Source organism: Ranitomeya variabilis, chromosome 4 (genome assembly GCF_051348905.1).
Source record: "Ranitomeya variabilis isolate aRanVar5 chromosome 4, aRanVar5.hap1, whole genome shotgun sequence".
NCBI classification, from domain to species: Eukaryota; Metazoa; Chordata; class Amphibia; order Anura; family Dendrobatidae; genus Ranitomeya; species Ranitomeya variabilis.
The window spans coordinates 462,668,077-462,690,175 of NC_135235.1; the positions used below are offsets into that span (position 1 = coordinate 462,668,077).

Below are 22,099 nucleotides of genomic sequence, written 5' to 3' on the forward strand. Positions count from 1 at the left end.
TTTGAAGGGGGTGGGAGCTGGATGTGGCTCGCTACCCTCTCTCAGTGCTGAATGTGGCTCGCAACCCTCTCTCTAAGCAGAATGTGGCTCTCAACTTCAGAAAGGTTGGGGACCACTGTGTTATTGTATAAGGAGAGACCTGCCAGTGTAGGAAACAAAGTCAGCGAGAAGTGGCCAAGGACATGCCTCTTGGGATAATCATCCCTGAAACATGGTCAACTTTACAAAATGAAGCTCCGATTTATCAAAGTTTATCAAATGTATCTGTCATAAAACACTTTAAAAAGTCACAAAATGGAATTGTGCAAAAATGTTGAGACTTTTGGTGTTTTCATGCAGCTTAACCAAAATGGATAGAGCTTCAGAGGAAAGGCCATGCCAAAGCTAGATCATCAAATTCATCAATAGTGGAACATTTTTTACCCCAGAAATGTTACTCCAGTTCCTGACTGCAGTGGCATTTTCGACGAGGCGCACACCACTGAGATATGCTGAAGTCATTGAATGGTGTTTGCCCCTTAATGAAATCAGCGCATCCTACTCTAAAACGCCGCTTCAGTCAGACTGGCGAAAACAATTTAATGGGGCCATAGCGTTAGGAACAGACACATAGAATTTGTACCCAAAATGGACCCATTTGATACCTGATACAAACGGAAGAAGAGGGGCCTCATTGATTGTAATGGGGACAGTCTGGTTTCTTTTATGTGTCTGTTTTTAAAATAGAAGAAAAAGGGCTTTATGCTGAACTTTTTTTTCCTATTCTTAAAAAACTTGACACTAATCAATAATAATCAATAGGGTTTTTCTGCTCCCATTTGCATTTAAAGTTGCGTTTTGGGAGCATGAGCACTAGACCCAGGGTTTCTTATTCAGGGACATATCATATTTTGAAGTTAAAAAAAGCTGAATCAAGACAGTTTTCAACCTAATCCACATTTTTGGAGTGAAAGGTATTGTGATATCTGGCTTAGTCGATAATGGGGATCCCATGACCTTATTGGCCCCCGAGTTGTCATACTTGTTAAATTGCTCTGTACTTATCATACTGTATATGAAGGTTATCATAGTTTATCCGTTGGTTTAACGTGTTTCTGCTGAGATAACATGGATTCCCATCATATGACCTGTATAATCACTCTGTATGTAACAAATCTGCAGCGTTTATTCCATACACTTACTTTGCTTCATTTCTTTATACGGACTTTAGCCAATTTTCTGATGTGTTGATAAGTTTAGAATGATTCCAGTTATAGATATTACAGTGCTTTGTGGTTTCTCTGCACATGACTGATAACGAGGGTTGTCATGTGCGGTTGCCTATAAAGACTTATTTCTTAAGTGCCCAAGTCATAGTGTGCTGAGACCAAGACCGATATGGTGAGGATTATAGACATTTTGGCAGACACCTATGGCAGCTGTTGGCTCCAACATTTCAGTGGGGAGAAGGGAACAATGGATCCAACATGCCTTACTCATCTTTCCGCCTGTCACCTGCTGTTATATTGTATATACAGTCTTATCTGTGGGCCAGAAGATACGGAACAGGGAGAGCTGAGCAGATTAACATACAGATTTGTGGAAAATGATTTAGTATAATTTGTTTGCTATATATATATGAATCCCTACTATTTTTATGCTTAGGAGTCCAGTGGGTGGTCCTATACATTGAGTCACAGCTATGTCTATATAGGGAATGCTGCTAATCACTAAATAGGATCCCACTCAACCTCTAGGCATATAAAGAGCTAATAAAATGTTATACTAAATCTTTTCCTACAAAACTTTATATCAATCTGCTCTGCGTCTCCTACCACTTGGAGCTCTAAAACCATATTCAGTATGACGAGGGCCACCTGGCAGACCTTCATACACATGAGAGTGTCAACTGACTTTTGTCCTGTGTATGGACCACTCAAGGGTGTCTACAGGTATGGGATTGTCTGCTGGTCCAACCAAAATTGATGGGATCTACCAACAAATATATAATATAGCTATGTGTGTTCCTGGCTTATTGGCCAAAAGTTGCTTTGTAAAGTTTACTTTCCGAGTCATGTTTGAGTCTGTATGAAGATGGAACTTGGTTGTGATTTAATTTTTTTTTACTATGTGTTATAGATGATACCACTATTGCTTAGTGCACTGTTTCTGGGGCTACCTCCAACATACGCTGCTCCTGAGGCAGATCAAATCAAAGATCTCCCTGGTCTAACAAACCAAGCCTCATTTCGACAATTTTCTGGATACTTGAATGCATCAGATGGAAAACACTTACATTATTGGTGAGTTATTGGTGATTAATACCCATCCAGCCCTGTTCTCCATATGTGATCACCTTCATTTTCTCTGCAGGTTTGTGGAGTGTCAGACTGATCCAAGCTCTTGTCCTTTGGTCTTGTGGCTGAATGGAGGTCCTGGTTGCAGCAGCATCGCTGGTTTATTAACTGAGCATGGTCCTTTCCTGGTGCGTCTAGTAAATCATTGTAGATAGCAGACTATTGGTAATTTTTCTTTCTGAGGTTAATGATTTAGAATTTTTCTATTTGCCTTTATGATAGATTAATCCTGATGGTAGCACCCTGAAGAACAACAAATATTCTTGGAATAAGGTGATAATTTCATAACCTTTTATGTAATTCAATTAGAAATTAAACATTGATATTCTGCCCTAGTATGTGTAATGTTATTTTATCTTCATTAGTATAAAGCATAATTTCTCAGTGGGCTACTAAGATATCTAAACTGCTTACAGCTGCTTCTTTATCGTATAGCTTTGCAGTAGTTTAGAGGATACCATATGAGCAATTTACATTTTCTTTTCAAATAGAGGTTTTGTTTAAAAGAATATTTTTCAAATAGAGGTTTTGTTTGAAAGAATATTGTATTTGATATATATGGAGCGCCCTACCAGGGCAGCGGGGTACATGGTACCGGGTCCTGTCTTAAAGGGGATGTCACGGTGGCTGTGACCCGGTCCCTGAGCACCCAATTAAAGGGAAAGGTCTTTAAGGGGATTAGTGAATAAAGTCTTTTGTTCGTGACGCCACTCGTGGTGTTCGGTCAGTGAGAACCGACGCTGCTTAAAGGGGTCCTCTGGGGTGACGGTATGCAGCAAGATGGTGACGCTTCCCACAGGTGAAGCGGGGTCTCCAGGGCTTCCCAAGTGTAGGGCACCGATGGTGTGGTGGATGGTTTGGTAAAGAACGAGGACACAGGTTTGCAGTCTTTACCTGGTTTACTGATGGTAGTAGTAGTCCTCAGTCCAGGGTAACAAGTGCAGAGTAGCTGTGGACTGGCCGGCTTAGAGGCAATAGGAGATTCCTCTCCCAGGTGAGGTCCATAAGCCTTTCCTACTAGCGCTGTTTAGTTGGTGAGGTCCCTGCCGCTTGATTTTCAGTGCAAGTCCCCTCTCTCCTGTCCTAAGACAGACGTCTGCACGATAGGCAGTTCGAGCCTGTTTATAGGGTCTCTATCGTGACCCGGGCTCTACGGACACTGCTTCTCCTCAGACTTGATGCAGGCAACTGATATACAGTCCTATGCCCTCCGGTTCAGTCGCGCATCCTGGAGAAAAACACGACCTCGGGCTCCCAGTGTCCGGCTTCTGAGCTCTGGCTCCTAGGGTGTCCTTCCGCTGTTCCCCTCCTGAGCCTCTTCCTCCTCTGTGCTTGTTTCCTCTAAGCTTCTCCACTATTCAACTCTCCGTCAGATTCTCCCTCTTTCCAGGGGTAGCAGCTCCCTCGTGGTTGCTCAGCCCCTACGTCTGCTCCAGACGTCCTTCTACTCTCCTCTCTCAGACTCACTAAGACTGACTGTCTCCTCCTCCAGAACAGGATACATAAAGTGTAAGGAAGCTCCCCTGAATCCGGGTCTTGAGCTCCCCCTCCCGGCCTAGATTCAGATGTGTTGAATGTGAGTGCCTTACCTGATAGAGAGAATCTCCCTTGCCTCCAAGCGTGACATCACCCTCCTGGAAAGGAAGGCAACATCACTGCAACAACCGGTTACCTGGGGTGTTGCATTTATATCCTCCTGAGATACGGTATATACCATGCACTCATAACTGACAGATGCCAAACAAGTGGTGGAGTTTTGGTATTTGGCAGGCTGGTATACTTTGATATATCCCTTTCTAGCACTGTACAGGAAAGCAAGCTCATGCATTACCTATGTATGATCTCTGTGGTGGCGGACACTGATAGCTTGTTGCAAGAAGTGTGCCTGGACCCCTCTCCTTTGATGGGGACAAAGCTACATCTGCTGCTCTATCAGTATTCATTTTATTTTATATCCAATAAGAGAGGACTTTGTGTAATAAAGAAAGGGCGCTATAAATAACAAAAATAACAAGAGAATATGCTATGTAAGGGATGGACAGTGCCATACATAACACCGATGATACTATGTAATAATGGGACAGCACTATATATAACAAGAAAGGACACTACGTAATAAATGATGGCATCATACATAAAAGAGGATGCTATGTAATAAAGGATGTTGCTTTACATAGCGAGAAGATGCTATGTAATACAAGACAGTGCTATACATATTAAGAGGGGAAACTATGTAATAAGAGACGGCGCTATACATAAATAACAATGAAGTACACTGTATACTATGGGATGCTGCTTTACATAGCAAGAAACTACACTATATACTAAGGGACACATAAGTGAAGATACTATATACTATGGGATGGCACTATACATAATATGGCTGCGTTTACACATCCGTGTGAAGTGTCAGTGTGTTACCAGATTTTTCTCAGTCAGCATACATACCCACAGTCTGATCCCCAAAATTGCATCAGAATAGGACATGCTCTGAGAGTCATAGATCCCTTTTTTGGATCCGTGCTTTTCACAGATGTGTGAATGAATATATGAAACTCTAAGGGTTTATGTGCTATCTGATAAAAATCTTGGTCATCACACAGACATTTCACATGAATGTGTGACTGTAGACTAAGGGAGGTTGTTTTACAAACGATAGTATTACTCCCATAATCTTTCTACAATTTATAGAGAATACATCCATCCAGATTTATCCAGTGACTGACCAGAGTTCTCATCTAATTAGAGTTTCTTCTCCATCTGGTCAGGCCTTCATATTGACAATTTCCAACCATGACTTATCTTATCACACTGATCGCCATGGCCCTGAAAAGAACAAATTTGCATATACTGAATATATACATTAACCTAGTAAATAAAAAAAACGCACTGTGCCCCTGAATACAAATACGTAGAGTACCATTAATATACAATTAGCCATGCACCATTCAAAATATAAATTGATAAGCTAGCACTGTGCCACCATTAATTATAATTTCCACTGCCCAATAAATATGAATTAGTCACTGTGACTCTCTCCCTCATGTAATTCTAAGTGCCTCTCCTGTGTCCTCTATCTCACCTCCCCAATTAATTTTAAGTCCCAGTATACTGTTCTTTCCTACCCCAAATTCATTATATATCCCTGTCTAGTGTTATCTCTCACCCATCAATTCATTTTAAGTCCCTGTGCAATGCTATTGCCTACTCCCCCAATTGATTCTAGGTCACTGTATAGTGTAATCAGCTATCCCCCAATTCTTTATAAGCCCCTGAATAGCATTATCTTCCACCCCTTAATTCATTATAAGCCCCTGTACAGTGTTATCTCCCACCCCTCAGTTCATTTAAGTAATTTTATAGTGCTCCCTACTACCCCCAATTCATTATAAGTCCCTATATAAAATCCTCCCCACCCTCAATTTATTATAAATCTTTGTAGTGTATTCACTATATGTTCCTGTATAGCGTCATTTCCCACCCCCCATTTCATTATATGTCTCAGTATACCATCCTCCCCATCCCACAATCTATTATTAGTCCCTCTTCTGCCCCCCATTCTTTATAAGTCCCTGTATAGCTTCCTCTTATAGTGTTTCCTCCTTTCCACCCCATTATTCTCACACTTGCCTACCTTTCCAGGCGATCCCCTGCGGCATTGCTACCTTCGTCATGTCCACCCCTGGATTTTGGATAACTATATAGTTCTATACTCCCCAAGTGTCTGTTGGACAGTGTATACTGTGTGTCGTGGGCATACCATGTGAATAGAGTCAAGCACACATAAATAAGGGTAGAGCATGAGTAGCTCATATAGAATTTGACATGGCTGACTGTTAGGGTATGTGCACACGCTGCAGAACCGCAGCGTTTCCGCAGCTGCGGGTCCGCAGCGGCTTCCCATAAGTTTACAGTGTTACAGTTTACAGGTTTATATTTCGCAGCATGTCAGTTCTTTGTGCGGATTCCGCTGCGGGTTTACACCTGCTCAAATAGAAAATTGCAGGTGTAAACCTGCAGCGGAAACTGCACTAGAAACCGCGATAAATCCGTAGTAAAAACCGCAGCGGTTTTTCACTGCGGATTTATCAATTCCGCTGCGGGAAATTCCGCAATGGAATCCGCAGCGTGTGCACAAGCCCTTAAACCAAGACCATAGTGCAACCAGGCAGTAGTGCTAACCACTGAGTCACCTTGCTACAAACATTTTGTTCTTCCGTAATTCTTCTTTTACATTTTAGATTGCAAATGTTCTGTATCTGGAATCTCCTGCTGGCGTTGGATTTTCCTATTCTGATGACAAAAATTATGTAATAGGTGACGCACAGGTAGGAACTTGCAGAATTATTATAAGAAAGTGGCACATTATTTAAATGAATTTTTTGTTTAAAATATTTTTTTGCATTGTTAAAAATCAATCTTGAAGACTTAGGCCGGGGTCACACATGCGTGTTTTACGGACGTAAGAGCGCAGAAACTACGTCCGTAAAACTCGCATTACATACGGCACAATTATTCTCAATGGGGCTGCTCCTATCAGCCGTATATTATGGATCCGTAATATACGGCTTTCTACGGCCGTACAAAATCGCAGCATGCTGCGTTTGTCAGCGTATTGCGCAAAAAAATCGCCAATGAAAGTCTATGGGGGCGAGAAAAATACGGATTCCACACGGACCAGCAGTGTGACTTGCGAGAAATACGCAGCGGTGTTAGTGAAAAGTCGGTAATTCAATTGCCGGCTTTTCATTTCTCCTGCACAAACCCGACAGGATATGAGACATGGTTTACATATAGTGCGTTTATTATTTTGCCAAGCGAGGGTGTTGCTGATGGATTGAGAGAGCAATAAATTATTAAAGCAACCGCTGTGTTTATTTCATTAAAATACTTTTAAATCATGTGTGTGTGTGTTTTTTAACCCTTTCCAACAATTGGATTAATAATGGATAGGTGTCATAATTGACGCCTCTCCATTATTAATTTGGCTTAATGTCACCTTACAATAGCAAGGTGGCATTAACCCTTCATTACCCCATATCCCACCACTACAGGGAGTGGGAAGAGAGTGGCCAAGTGCCAGAATAGGCGCATCTTCCAGATGTGCCTTTTCTGGGGTGGCTGGGGGCAGATGTTTTTAGGCAGGGGGGGCCAATAACCATGGACCCTCTCCTGGCTATTAATATCTGCCCTCAGTCACTGGCTTTACCATTCTGGCGGAGAAAAATGCGCGGGAGCCCACGCCAATTTTTTTCCGCCATTTAACCCTTTATTTTAGCAGCTACAGCGCTGAAATTTTGCACATACACACTACTAACATTAGTAGTTTGGAATATGCAAAAAAAAATGGGGATATGAGATGGTTAACTGTATGTAAACCATGTCTCATATCCTGTCGGGTTTGTGCAGGAGAAATGAAAAGCCGGCAATTTAATTACCGACTTTTCACAGATATCGCGCTGAATGAAATCTAAATACAGAATATATATATATGTGTCTCAATGACATATATATATATATATATATATATATATATATACTGTATATATGTTTTAATGAACATTTGAGCACATAAATCCATTAGATGTCGGTTTTGCAAGCCTGCACGAAAATCTCGCAGTACGGATGCCATACGGATTACATACGGAGGATGCCATGCGCAAAATACGCTGACACACCCTGCCAACGGATCACTATTTTGGGAACATTTCTCCGTATTACGGCCATAGTACGGACGTATAATACGTGGCGTATTGTCTTACGCCAAGTGTGACGCCGGCCTTAAAGTTTTCAGACTAGCGACACAATAAGCTGATAATAATTTCTGTCTGGAGCTCATCTGTCAGCTTGGCTAAATAGCTTGGCGCAGCAGAGGGTTGGGGGTTTACTGACAGCTGTATTGCACTTCCTGGACATTGGCCTCTAATAAATCAGTGCTCCCTGAATGTTTTCTGTGCAAGGTATCAATATGCTGTGTAATAAAGCATAGCCCATCATAAAGCATAGCCCATCATAAAGCATAGCCCATCATAAAGCATAGCCCAGCCGTCCAGTCACACACTCAATGGTCAGGATCAGAGCACTGAAAAGAGAAAGATCTGCAAGAAGGGAAAGCTTGTGCCTTAAAAATAATTCACGGTTCCGAAAAGGGCACCGAAAAGGTAAAGACTGCAAAAGGGGAAAACTTATGTTTTAAAAATAATTCAGAAACCCACTTCGTAGGCACGCTACCAAGTCTCTGGGAGGAGAATTTCCAAAAGTTCAGAAGAAAGAGAAACACTGCACAAAAATAAGGTTTATTTATTGTACTCCATCATTTTCTAGAGACTGAAATATTGTGTGAAAGTTTTACTTAAAAAAAAAATCACTCCTTTTCCTCTTCCTGCACCCACAACTAAGTGTCTATCACATTTCGTGCATTTCCTATACATGATGTTTTTACTTCCAGTTGAGTCTCAGGTTTTCTTTTCTTGAGTCCAAGATTTTACATTGCATTTTATTTCTCTACTCTGCTATGAATCTCATGACACAGCATGAAATAACCAGCTAGAACAAGTGCCATTGGAGCGCCCCCAGATGCAGGGCCGCGGGGTACTCGGTACTGGGCCTCTCTATCTCGGTTCTGGGGTTGTCACGGTGGCTAGACCCGATCCGTGACCCTGCTAAGGGGCGTCCAATGAAAGGTGTGATGATGGTGCGTGGTGCAAGGTGCAATGAATAACAAGGACACAGGGTTGCAGTCTCTTTACCTCTTTACTGAAGGCTTCAGGATCCGCAATCCAGAGTACTTCTAAGAGGGCTGGCTGAGACCGGCCGGTCCGAAGGCACCTCCAGAGTTTCCTTTGCAGGTGGAAATCAGTGCCTACCTTCTAGCGCCTGTGTGTTGTAGTACCTCCCTGCTGAGCACCACGGGATAGTCCTCACAACTGTTGTGTCTGTTTCTGATGTTCTTTCTCACAACTCGTATCTGTTCTGATGTTCTTCTCCGTTCCCCAGATGATATGGCTAGGACGCACCCGTATGACGGGTAGGCCTGGAGTTCTTCCGGGACCCTAGCGTCGCCCCTCTCCCACAATTGCCCCCTATGTCTGCTTAGGTGATTTAGGTGAGACAGCCAACCTATAATCAACTGTCCTGCCGCTGTTTGAAGTACTGCTTGGAGCTCAATACTTCCTCGGCGTTCCGGCCACTGGCTACGCGCCTCAGTAGGATGTTGCCACGATCTTAAGGCACGACTCCTACTGGTTCTATTCTCCTTTTTGCTGCGATCTCGTTTCTCACTTCTCCACAATAAACCTCGCTTCGTTTCCTTTCTTAGGATGCCACCGCAACAGGTGCAGGCGCGGCTCCGTAACGTTCTGTTCTTTTCGCTAGGCCACTGTCAGGATCCCACCCCTGACAGAGACCCCCCTGAATCTTCCCCTGCAACACCCTCTGCCACAGGATGTTGCCTGGATCCAACCCAGTCAGCTTCTGGCTATCTTCCTATCCAGCCCCCAGGTTTACCAGATTGTGGGGAGTGGCCTAATACATAGAACCCTTTGCTCCCCCTGGTGGCCAGAGTGTGAAGTGTAATGTGTGACTGTGATACCTGGTCAGGTGAACTCCTTTAGTGCCATCAGACGTACCATCACTCCCCTTAGTGGCGGAGCGTCAGTATTGCAACGACCAGGACTCTGGGGCGTTGCACTCCCCCCCCGGTTAAATCCAGTACTCTCGGACTGGGAAGAAAACAACAATACATGTCAACAAAAGACATACAAAATTTTGAAATGCAATGAACAAGTAATTATAACAGTGCTTCCCTTTATGGGAGGTGAGGACTCTTGAACGTTACAAACAAAAACATGGTTAAATATTTTAAATAACATACTATAAATAACTTCTATTACCCAGCCGGGTATTCTACTAAGTGCAAATTCTGAACAATAATTTAACTTTTCCTTTAAGGGCGTATAGGCTGAACCCACTAAAGGCTTACTATAAAACTCTGAAATATAAATTAACTTCTTCTTTGCTTCTCTCTTCTAAGTACAACATTTTTCTTTTTACTCTCTGATTTTTCATATGCAGGACCCCCTGTCTATCTGCCCAGGCCTACTGCCTCTTTTCTTAGTACAGGATCAATTAACCATCTCTCTATGGCTCTCAGGAGGACTCACTAACTAACCCCTACGGGTTTACTTTATTGAAATTCGGCTTTCAACTCTTTCCTGTCCTCAATCTCTAGTAACATTATCAAACATTCTCTATAACTATCTATCTAACTACATATTACTTCTATGTAAAACATTATTACCATTTACTTTCTTTAAGGCAACATTATACTTTAAGTGCAACTAGTGAAGGTCCACTTTAAGAGGGAACCAAGTCTCTTTGAGGTAATGCAGACTCTCTCTATCTGCAAGTCCGTTTAAGGCAAGAGCTTCCATGCTGTACTCAGGAACAGTCTCTTCAAAAAGCTCTCTCTTTTGTAAAACCAGTGAAGGGCACCTTTAAGAAGGTGCGAACTATTTACAATACAGTTTGTGAACCATTCACCGTCCATGATTCGGCAGTCTTTGTAAACGTTGATGAACAAAAGCAAAAATAAAAACAAGAGCAAAAATAAAAAGCATTAGGGATCCCGGGTAAACAAAGGGATCCCTTTAAGAATAACCCTGGTCGGGTATTAGCAGCAAAAAGCAGGGAAACAAACAGTTAACTATGTACAGTTTCAGAGCATTAGGATCTTACTCTGGTTCTGGTGGCCGTAGCTCTGCAGGCAGCAGTGGGCTGTGTTATATTGTTTACAGTGTGGTGATTCCCATTTATAAGGTCTACCTTTCTCTCTAAATTATATGTGCAGCCTTTCTTAGACCTTGGTTTGAATCCCACTGACCGTGGTGCCCCCAAATGCTCTTATCTGCATATGGTGTGTTCATATGTGGTTGCTTTTGCCCACATTTCTAGGGTGTTGGCACACGGTTTGTTATTTCTTTTTTGAATTGTGTATTCCAGATTGAGTGGTCTATATATTATTCATTGTTAACATGGATCTGGCAGCCAGAGAGGCTGCATGGAGTTGTCAAGCCAGAAACTTGTTTCATGATGACATTATTAGTGCAACGGGTAGTAATATGGGGACTGATGATTTCCATCTGGTCACCAGGGAATTGACAAATTTGCATAAAGTTTATGCTAAAACTTGGTGGAATTTAAAAACTTTGGAAGAATATAAACGAGTTGGGATCATCCCTAGGGGCCTTAGGGTACAGATATTCCCGGCCTGGGAGGTGGATAATGGGTTCCAACAGACTTGGGAATCCGGTCTCTCTAAGTGTTCTTTTATCATCATTGACATGTTGATTGAGCATGACCAGGGTGTCCTGGTGTCCCTTAAAGAAAAAATTAAAACATGTGAAGGCAAGTTGGACAATTTTGATCGTAAGTTATTGGTGGAACCCTTTCAGAGTCAGCTTAAGGTCAATCTGGACAGCTTTGAAAAAGAGATCACTACCAAAAAGAGACAGAAATTTCATAGAGATCAGTCTGATTTCAAGAGTGGACGAGCCTTTAAATGGACTCACAAGGGGAATAGAAGGCCTGGAAGTGGGCAGGGCCAAGTTGTTGGCAGTGCCACGTCATCAGATGTGCCCTCCAGTGACGGTTTTTTATCGTCGGAACCAAGCGACACTGAAGGCGGAGGAGGAGAATTGCGTTCAAAGAAACGCACCCGGAACCGCAAGGCGTGGTCGCCTCAGTACAAACGGGAGACGCGGCAGAACAGGAGACGTCAATATTAGATTCATCACGAGCCACTGGTAAGTTACAGATTATCAATCTATCTCAATATGTTCTATCTGATTGTGAAATTTCTCTGTTGGAAAAGGGTTTGTCCTTCTGCCCTACCAGTGGCTTGGATAAATTTACATTTATTAAAGATGTCTACTTGTTCTGCAGACAACTTACATTTAAATTACTTTACCATCGCCCCTCAGCCCTGGATGAGCTGCTTATGACTGACAGACTGATTATGAGGGATCTCCTGGATCTTTTGGAAGAGGGTGATGAGTGCCAGTCCAGACGAAAATTCACCGGAAAACTTCCTTCACAAGCCACTCCACCATTTACTCTGTTCCCGGCGGTACAGAGTTTCTTCAATGCTGTATGCAGAGAGGTACATAATCTCAAACTTGACCCTACCAGAGGGAGGAACATTAGCCAGAAAGATCTATTCATTTTGGCTAAATTGGGAGCTAATAGGGACTTTGTCATCCGTGAAGCGGACAAGGGGGGAAACCTGGTTATATGGCCGGTCGACCTTTATGTGCAGGAAGCCATGCGTCAACTTGGCAATACTGATTGTTATCAAGTTCTTCCCTCAGATCCCACTTGTGTGTTCCAGGGCAAGCTGAATCGTTTACTGGAGGCACGCAATATTATCAACAAGCGTGAACATGACTTTCTGACCAACCACCATCCCAGGACTCCTACCTTCTACATGCTTCCGAAGGTACACAAATCTTTGCAGGCCCCTCCGGGTAGGCCTATTGTGTCAGGGATAGGTGGATTATTTGAACGGCCTTGTGTCTATATTGATTTTTTTCTCCAGCCTCTAGTTGTTTCTCTTAAATCGTATGTCAGGGACTCTACATTTCTCATTTCGCAACTTCAAGATCTGGAGATTCCACCAGGGGTTTGGCTCGTCACTCTCGATGTAGAGTCCCTCTACACGTGCATCGAACACGAGTTGGGCATACGGGCTGTCTCCTACTTCTTGGATCAGCATACGACGGGTGATAGAGGACACGATTCTTTCATTTTGGATTTGCTGTTGTTCATTTTGGACATGAACTATTTCACCTTTGATCGTGTCTTTTACAGGCAAGTGAGGGGCACTGCTATGGGGGCACGCTGTGCTCCCTCATACGCCAACCTTTTTTTAGGTTGGTGGGAGGTCACCAGGGTGTTCTGTCTGGAAGATTTTTCGGAACATGTTATGAAATGGTTCCGTTTTATTGATGATTTGTGTTTCTCTGGACAGGCACCCTGGAACAGTGTCAGGAATTTGTGGATACACTCAATGACAACGCCTGGAATATACGCCTTACTTCACAATATTCCCAGACTGAAATCGAGTTCTTGGATTTGAAATTACAGGTGAAGGGACCAAAGATCTTGACGACTCTGTATCGCAAACCCACGGCCACTAATAGCCTGTTGCATTTCGCAAGTTTTCATCCTATGCACCTTAAAACAGGTATTCCTAAGGGCCAATTTTACAGAGTTAGGAGGAATTGTAGTGAATATGATGATTTTGTTACCCAATCCCGTGAGCTTTCCACACGGTTCCGGGAGAGGGGTTACCCAAAACGAGTTGTCTCCCGGGCCTTTTCTGCAGCTAATAATAGTAATAGGGAGGATCTTTTGCAAAATAGAACCAGGACCACTGAAAAACCTTTAGGGATAATCTCCACTTTCAACAATCAGTGGCAAGATTTACGGGGTATTTTATCCAAATATTGGGGTATTTTGCAAAGTGATCCTAAGCTTTATCCCCACATTGCCCCACAGCCTAATTTGGTAGCAAGGAGAGCCAAGAATCTTAGGGACCGTTTAAGCCATAGTCACTTTCAGCGTCCAACTAGAAGACTCAATAGAGGGGGCAGACTGGTGGGCACTTTTCCCTGTGGTAACTGCAGTATCTGCCCCTTCACTAGCAGGGATGAGAGAATTATGGTTTCGTCTTTTCCTTTACAGATTCCCCTTAAGTCCTACTTCAACTGCAGGTCTCGAAATCTAGTCTACGCTTTGGTTTGTCCATGCCCAAAAGTGTATGTTGGACAAACTACACAGGAGCTAAGGAGACGGATACAGCAACACTTTTCTAACATCACAATGGCCGAAAAGGACAAGGCAAAGGGGAAAACCCTCACATCGGTTGCTTCACACTTCCTGGCTGAACATAATTCGCAATGGACTGGCACGAAGATTTTGGGACTTGAGGCAGTTCATACAAACATTAGGGGTGGCAATATCACCCTTGAACTTTTAAAACGGGAATCTAAGTGGATTTTTGACCTGAATTGCGTTATTCCGTTTGACATCAATGAAGACTTGTTGTTCACGGGTTTTTATAAACAATAGGTTGCATATCAATTGTGTCGCTGCTTCATGTTTTTTACATATTTTTTGTTTGTGATTTTTGGTGTTCTAGGTTGGCACATTTTGCCAACTTATTTGTTATATTTATGGGGCCCCGGTGACCTAGTGGTGCTGCACATGATGTCATTATGCTTTTTTGTTTATTTTTTACATCATTGCTGTACCGCGCATGCAGCTTGCTCAGCGCCGCTTATTTTTCCACACATTCCCCATTGTAACTTGCTTTTTTAGGCCATTGTGAGCGTGGGGGCAGCTGCCTTTGTTTGTGTGCTCTATTGCCCATATTTTGTCATAAGTGTGCAATTCCCATGTATGTGACCTTTGTTGCACTATGTGTTATACACAGTCCTTCTTCTGATTTTATGGTGGCGCTGCACTTGATGTCATTTTGTGCAGAGTACCTGCATACTTGTTTCTTCTTTGTTTCCCCATTACGTCTGCGCATGCGCTACATATATTATACACATTTTTTGTTTGGCGTGAAATTACACATGATGCCACCAAGTACAGAGCATTGGTATACCGGCTCTATCATTTTCCCACTAGCATGCTTGCGCTTGCGCATTATACGTAGCGTCGGTAACTTCTGATCATTTCTGCATCTATCTTTGCAATGTCGCTCCTGTGGGCTATCATTTGCGCGTGTGCAGTAGCCTAAGTGTACGTGCTGCCATGGCAACCTGGAGCGGACCGCACATTTCCGTTCTGGGACGCCGGCGCATGCGCACTTCATTGAACGCCGGGCCCGGCGGGTGCAATGGCGACTGCACTTACTCCATGCGGCAAATCTGGAAGCTGCACAGCTGTGTAGGGTAACGTATTGATTGTTACTTATTTAAGCAAAAGGTAAGCCATGCGGGCATCACCCCTGACGAAGCCACTGGTGTGTGGCGACACGCGTTGGGTGCCTGTTGCCCGCACTTTCCAACTGCACAGGGCATACATGCCCACCTGGCCTTTTCTAGTACTAGCAACTACGGGACATTTATCCAGGGCTGACTCTGCCTGTCCAGTTACCCTTCTCCATCCATACTTCTGACTATTTATCGGGTGGGTATCTGGCAGCATATTTAGTCCCTATGATCTCTTTGGGTGCTCTTTTTTCCTGCTTTTATAGCCTTTATCATTAGTGCCATGTTTCTGGCACAGCCTCTTTATTGCTATCCAGTATGGCACCTATAGGATACAGTATACTAGGCTCTGTGTGTTACCAGTATACTGTGGTTTCATATATTTCTTTGTAGATAATGGGCATTCGTGCTGGTCACAGCTATTTTTTGTTCACTGTTCATGATTAGTTTGTTTACATAGGCCATTTTCTACAGTGGGCATGTTTATCATATTGCCTTGAGTTGTGTGCGGGTTTTGTGCCTTATTGTGGGCTTCTGTTTTCATGGGGGTTCTGCACTCACCCCTGTTTTAAATGTTTTTAATGTGTGTGCTTTGCCTTTTTGTATTTATTTATGTTTAATAAAGCTGTGTTATATTGTTTACAGTGTGGTGATTCCCATTTATAAGGTCTACCTTTCTCTCTAAATTATATGTGAAGCAGTGGGCGGGGCCATCCGCCCAGGTACCTGCGGCTACCAAGTGTTGTACCAGAAGCCCCCTCGCTCCAGTCAGGGGTCTGGGTACCCACAGTTTTAGATCCTGAAACGACCTGGGTACTGGTCATCACTGCGGCCAAGCTTCCGGCTACCACAGTGGTATCAACAGTGCAGGTGGTGGTCTTGACAACGGTGCAGGTTCGGCTAACCACCGTGGTCTTTGTGGTAATGGTAGACCAGCCACAAGAGGGCGCCTTCGCCACAGGGGACAGCTTCACCGGCACCTTAGTCGGGGGCGTCACAGGGTCTCGCCTCTTGTGGACATTCAGGGCGAACCACCCCTTTTCCCCAAAGTGCTGGGTGTAGGTGACTTCATCCCCCGGGTAGAGATCCCGATCCGGGTGGCCCTCTCTTAGGTGGGACTCGACATCCCTCCGATTCACGAACACTGCGGCGTACAGGCCCGGCTCCTTAATAAAGCGCCAGCCCCCGCGGAGTTTAAAGGCGATGATAATGCCCTGGTGAGTGGTACGGTCCTTGGGGGCCCGGTCCTTCACCACTCGGTCCCGCAGGTGATGGGCCTCCCACCCGGCCTGGTACTCTTTCTCCTTCTTCTCCCACTGTTGGTTTAGCTGGACCTGGTACTCTTCCCAGCTGAGGGCCTCCACCATCTCCCCTTCCTGCGTCTTCACCCCGGGGAACCCCATGAAGTTGGACCCTGGGTTCACCCAGCGGCACACCATGCGCTCTGCATAGACCGCGCCCGGCAAGGTGATGGGCGAGATCGGGGCCTTTAGGAGGTGCTCCATGCCCGTGGCCTGGTCCCAGGGAAGGAGGTGCTGGAGTCGATAGGTCCCAGGGGAAGGTGGGGCTGCAACTGGGCCTATCAGCAGGTCCTCCGTTAGTGGGGCAGGGTCGGCGGGCTTACCGGCCGGTGCGGCGTCCTCCCTCGCGGCTGGCTCCACTGGTGGTGACGTCGGTGGAGACATCGGCAGCAACTCGAGCAGCGGTGCAAGAGCCGATGTCGGGGAATCCTCCGCTGGCGTCTTCTGGGGTGCGGCCTTGGTCTCCACCCGCAGCTGGAGGAGTTGTTCAATTAAGTCCTCTATCTCGAGCTGCAGGAGACCCGCATCGGCTGTGGAGACTGGGCCTCTATGCTCCTCCGGGTAGCTGGGGGAGTTCTCCACTTCAACCCCACACTCTGGGTCTGAGCGGTCAGCCATCTCGTCCTCCACGTCGGTCACTTCCTGGCCTTTTTCCCGCTCTCTCCTTCGTGGGCGGTTTCTTTTTCTTTGTCTCCGCCCTCCATTGAGGATTAGGAGGCGGATCTCGGCTGCTGACGGACACGTCCTCAAGGTACAGAAATATTTAGACTGGGCGGCCATTGTCTTTTGCGCTCTTCAGCTTGTCTACGCCCACTTCCACGCCCTTCTTCTTCTCCTGCGCTCCCCTTGGCGTTGTAATGGCGGTGGTTTTGGCGGGAAGTGGCAATTCACAGTCTTTGCAATAAGTCACAGTTCAAGCACAATTCAGACACAGTTCCAAGACACACATGACCTGATTCTTCAGGCTTAAGTAGATCCTGTTCGTGACGCCAAGTTGGAGCGCCCCCAGACGCAGGGCCGCGGGGTACTCGGTACCGGGCCTCTCTGTCTCGGTTCTGGGGTTGTCACGGTGGCTAGACCCAGTCCGTGACCCTGCTAAGGGGCGTCCAATAAAAGGTGTGATGATGGTGCGTGGTGCAAGGTGCGATGAATAACGAGGACACAGGGTTGCAGTCTCTTTACCTCTTTACTGAAGGCTTCAGGATCCTCAATCCAGAGTACTGCTAACAGGGCTGGCTGAGACCGGCCGGTCCGAAGGCACATCCAGAGCTCCCTTTGCAGGTGGAAATCAGTGCCTACCTTCTAGCGCCTGTGTGTTGTAGTACCTCCCTGCTGAGCACCACGGGATAGTCCTCACAACTGTTGTGTCAGTTTCTGATGTTCTTTCTCACAACTCGTATCTGTTCTGATGTTCTTCTCCATCCCCCAGATGATATGGCTAGGACGCACCCGTATGACGGGTAGGCCTGGAGTTCTTCCGGGACCCTAGCGTCGCCCCTCTCCCACAATTGCCCCCTATGTCTGCTTAGGTGATTTAGGTGAGACAGCCAACCTATAATCAGCTGTCCTGCCGCTGTTTGAAGTAATGCTTGGAGCCCAATACTTCCTCGGCGTTCCGGCCACCGGCTACGCGCCTCAGTAGGATGTTGCCACGATCTTAAGGCACGACTCCTACTGGTTCTATCCTCCTTTTTGCTGCGATCTCGTTTCTCACTTCTCCACAATAAACCTCGCTTCGTTTCCTTTCTTAGGATGCCACCGCAACGGGTGCAGGCGCGGCTCCGTAACGTTCTGTTCTTTTCGCTAGGCCACTGTCAGGATCCCACCCCTGACAGAGACCCCCCTGAATCTTCCCCTGCAATACCCTCTGCCACAGGATGTTGCCTGGATCCAACCCAGTCAGCTTCTGGCTAACTTCCTATCCAGCCCCCAGTTTTACCAGATTGTGAGGAGGGGCCTAATACATAGAACCCTTTGCTCCCCCTGGTGGCCAGAGTGTGAAGTGTAATGTGTGACTGTGATACCTGGTCAGGTGAACTCCTTTAGTGCCATCAGACGTACCATCACTCCCCTTAGTGGCGGAGTGTCAGTACTGCAATGACCAGGACTCTGGGGCGCTGCACCATCGTTACCTGCTGTGGAGACCATCTGATTCCTTCCCCCTAAATTCTCCTAAATAAACTAATTGATTATGTGTATCAGGATATCCTTCATTATAATTGTGTGGCAGGTGCTCACTGCTCATCATCATCATCAATAACTGTGATAGTAGTTTCTGTCCACCTTCGATAAAATTTCAGTGATCAAGGGCGGACACAGACAGCTTTCAGCCCCTCTGCAAGAAATGTGTCTGGGCCCCCCTCCTTTTGTGGTGACAAAGCTTCATATATGTAATTTTATTTTACGTAGTGCCCTCTCTTGTCCTTTACATTCTCTTGTTATTTATAGCTCCCTGTTCTTTATTACATACTGTCCTCTCTTATTAGATTTATGCTGAAATGACGGCTGACGGAGCATAGGAAAGCTTCTTTTCTGATGGAGGAGCTGATGGACTGGTCTTTTGGTCAGATGCTGCTCCATCAGCAGCCATTTTACATCTAACAAGAGAGGACTATGTGATAGAGAGAGGGCGCTGTGAATAACAAAAATAAAGAGTGTATTGCCTCCCAACTGTATTGCCTCCCCATTGTATTTTTCCCCGAGTGTATTGCCTCCCCACTGCAGTGCCTCCCCAGTTTATTGTTCCCCACTGTATTGCCTCTCCACTGTATTGCTGCCACACTGTATTGCCTCCCCACTGTATTTTTCTCGCGGTGTATTGACCCTCCAGTGTATTGTTCCCCCATTGTATTGCCTCCCCACTGTATTTCCTCCCTACTGTATTGCCTCCCCAGTGTATTGCTGCCCCACTGTATTGTTCCACCATTGTATTTCCTCCCCACTCTATTGCCTCCCCAGTGTACTGCCTCCTCACTGTATTGCCTACCTAGTGTATTGCTGCCCCAGTGTACTACCTCCCCAGTGTATTGCCTCCACAGTTTATTGTTTCCCCAGTGTATTGTCTCCCCAGTGTACTGCTCCCCCAGTGTCTTGTTTCCCCACGGTGTTACCTACCCAGTGTATTGCCTCTCCAGTGTACTGCTCCCCCAATGTATTGTCTCCCCAGTGTATTGCTCCCCCAGTATATTGCCTGCCCACGGTGTTACCTACCCAGTGTATTGCCTCCCCAGTTTATTAGTCCCCCAGTGTGTCGCCTCTGGCCAGATTGCTTTCATTATTAATCACCCTGCAAAGCCCCTCCACCATCCCGTGCCCCAATGCAGCTGGAGTTTGATTTTACAGTTCTGGTAACTAAGATAGTGACCCTCTTGAAAGAACTTAGTGCCATTGTTGCAACATTATGCAGCTGCACAGGGTCCTAATAGTTTAAGGTTAGGTTCTTTATGATGAGTTATGGAATAAGAGATGGTCCATGTGCATTTCTTGCACCAAGGCTCGTTATTGTCTATGTCCACCTCTGAATATCGCCGTGTAATTCTCCGAGGGGAGATCATCATATGATCACATGACCTCACTGAAGACAAGTAGAACATGAATTTTCAAAAATAAAAGTTCAAATAAATAAGATAATTCTGGCAGAAATATATATTTTTGTGAACTAGGGCTATAGTTTAGGGGCTGCTGTGTTCCCACACCCTGGCACCCCACAAGTAAATAGTGTCCCACTTTCTTTGTTCTGTGGGTGTACGTTATAACACTCACAGTTTTGCTGGAAGCCTCCGCTGACTCCCTGATTCCAGATCCAGGAACAGACGCACATTGACCAGGAGACACTTGATCCTTTTCAAACAGTTTAACTTTACCTAACAGTCCAAACTCCATCATAGTCACAGCACAGAATGATGTTACATTCACGTTTCTTTCAGCCTGAGCTATCCCTTTTTTGTCTGGCACAACTGGCCTCTGGAATAATCTGTCCAGATCCGCAGATCTGGTGGGTTCCGACCCACCTTTCTTTAATAATTTCCCGTCCTGCTTTCACTAATGGAAAGTGATACAGGCACACTCCTCTGTACCTAAATAGGGCCGTAGGTCCCAGATGTCCCAGGAAGGTCTGCTAAAATTAGTGGCAGCCATCTACATGCTGCCCTAAAAGTTCATACTTTCCTGTACTTTCCAGCCCCATGGCCTTGGACTTCACTTATCACTCTTTCTATCTAATCTTCTCATCTACCCCAAAGCAGGAATTGTGTCCCTTTTATAACTACCCCAGCCATCTTGGAGCGGTTTCTGAACACTTTCACTGTTCCTATATTTTAACTGTCTACATCCTGATTCTGTTGTGCCCTCCCATATCTAAAGCTAAACCCGTATTCTATGTCCTATATCTAATTCTTATCCTTTCTCTGTATCTAATAGAACAGTACATTATATCTTTATCAAAACACATTTGAGTCATCCACGTTAATTAACATTTATAAACTATGAAATTGTCCCTATTATATCATATCATTGTATAGAAATACATGCAGCCACATGCTCCGGTCCGAGTGCCGGCGGCAGTGCTGAGTATTGATGCGTGTGACTCGCGCAAGTTTCTCACATTGCACTCGCAAGTGTGACCCCGGCCTTACTCTTGCACAATCTTCTATAGAGTAAGTAGGTGGTATGTGCCTGCATAACATTTTAACCTCTTCTTTTCCAGACTGCTCGGGATAACTACCAGGCTCTGAAAGATTTTTTTCACCTGTTCCCAGAGTTTGTTAACAATGACTTTTACATAACAGGGGAGAGTTATGGAGGCTTTTATGTTCCTTTTCTAGCCTTGGAAGTAACAAAGGACAGTACTATAAACTTGAAAGTAAGAAAACATTTTATATATACCTTTACATTAGTATAACATATGTGTGCTATCATCATGGTCAACTACATACAGATCTGCAGACAAGTAAAGAGTTTTATAAAGGTAAAAAAATGATTAGAAGCTTATAGGCCAGTCATTATAAGACAATGCACGCTTTCTCAGGTGTTTACATAGGTTTGTAAATAACAGCAAAAGCTACAGAATTTGGTCCAAAATGTCAAGTGGCTACATTACATTTGCCTCCACAAAGGAAGCTGTTTAAAGGGAATCTGTCACCAGGTTTGTGTCCCCTACTCTGAGAATAACATATTGTAGGGGCAGAGACCCTGATACTAGAGACGTGTCACTTACTGTCTGCTGTAGATTTGATAAAATCACTGTTTTATAAGCAGGAGATTATCACTGGAGGACTAGTAAACCTGCTGCCATGTAGACCTCCATATTCTGTATAACCAAGCCCACACCACTGATTGTAAACATTCTGCCTATGCACAGTGTACACAGAAAACTGCCAATCAGAAGTGTGGGTGGGGTTCTACAGAGCTCAGCATGCAGAGAACTGCTAGATCTGCAGCAGAGAAAACTGGGATTTCATCCGAA

At 44.9% G+C, this 22,099-nt stretch overlaps 1 protein-coding gene across 1 annotated transcript in view; it reads left to right on the top strand.

The window, feature by feature from the left end:
* The first annotated feature begins 1,358 nt into the window (after positions 1-1,358).
* The window catches only part of LOC143765232 (lysosomal protective protein-like), a 96,913-nt gene continuing 76,172 nt past the window's right edge, over positions 1,359-22,099 (top strand). The window contains exons 1-6 of the mRNA XM_077251687.1: positions 1,359-1,380; positions 2,119-2,282; positions 2,353-2,464; positions 2,559-2,609; positions 6,578-6,664; positions 21,341-21,496. Coding sequence (XP_077107802.1) covers positions 1,378-1,380; positions 2,119-2,282; positions 2,353-2,464; positions 2,559-2,609; positions 6,578-6,664; positions 21,341-21,496 — 573 coding nt within the window. The 5' untranslated portion in view covers positions 1,359-1,377. The remainder of the gene's footprint in view (positions 1,381-2,118; positions 2,283-2,352; positions 2,465-2,558; positions 2,610-6,577; positions 6,665-21,340; positions 21,497-22,099) is intronic.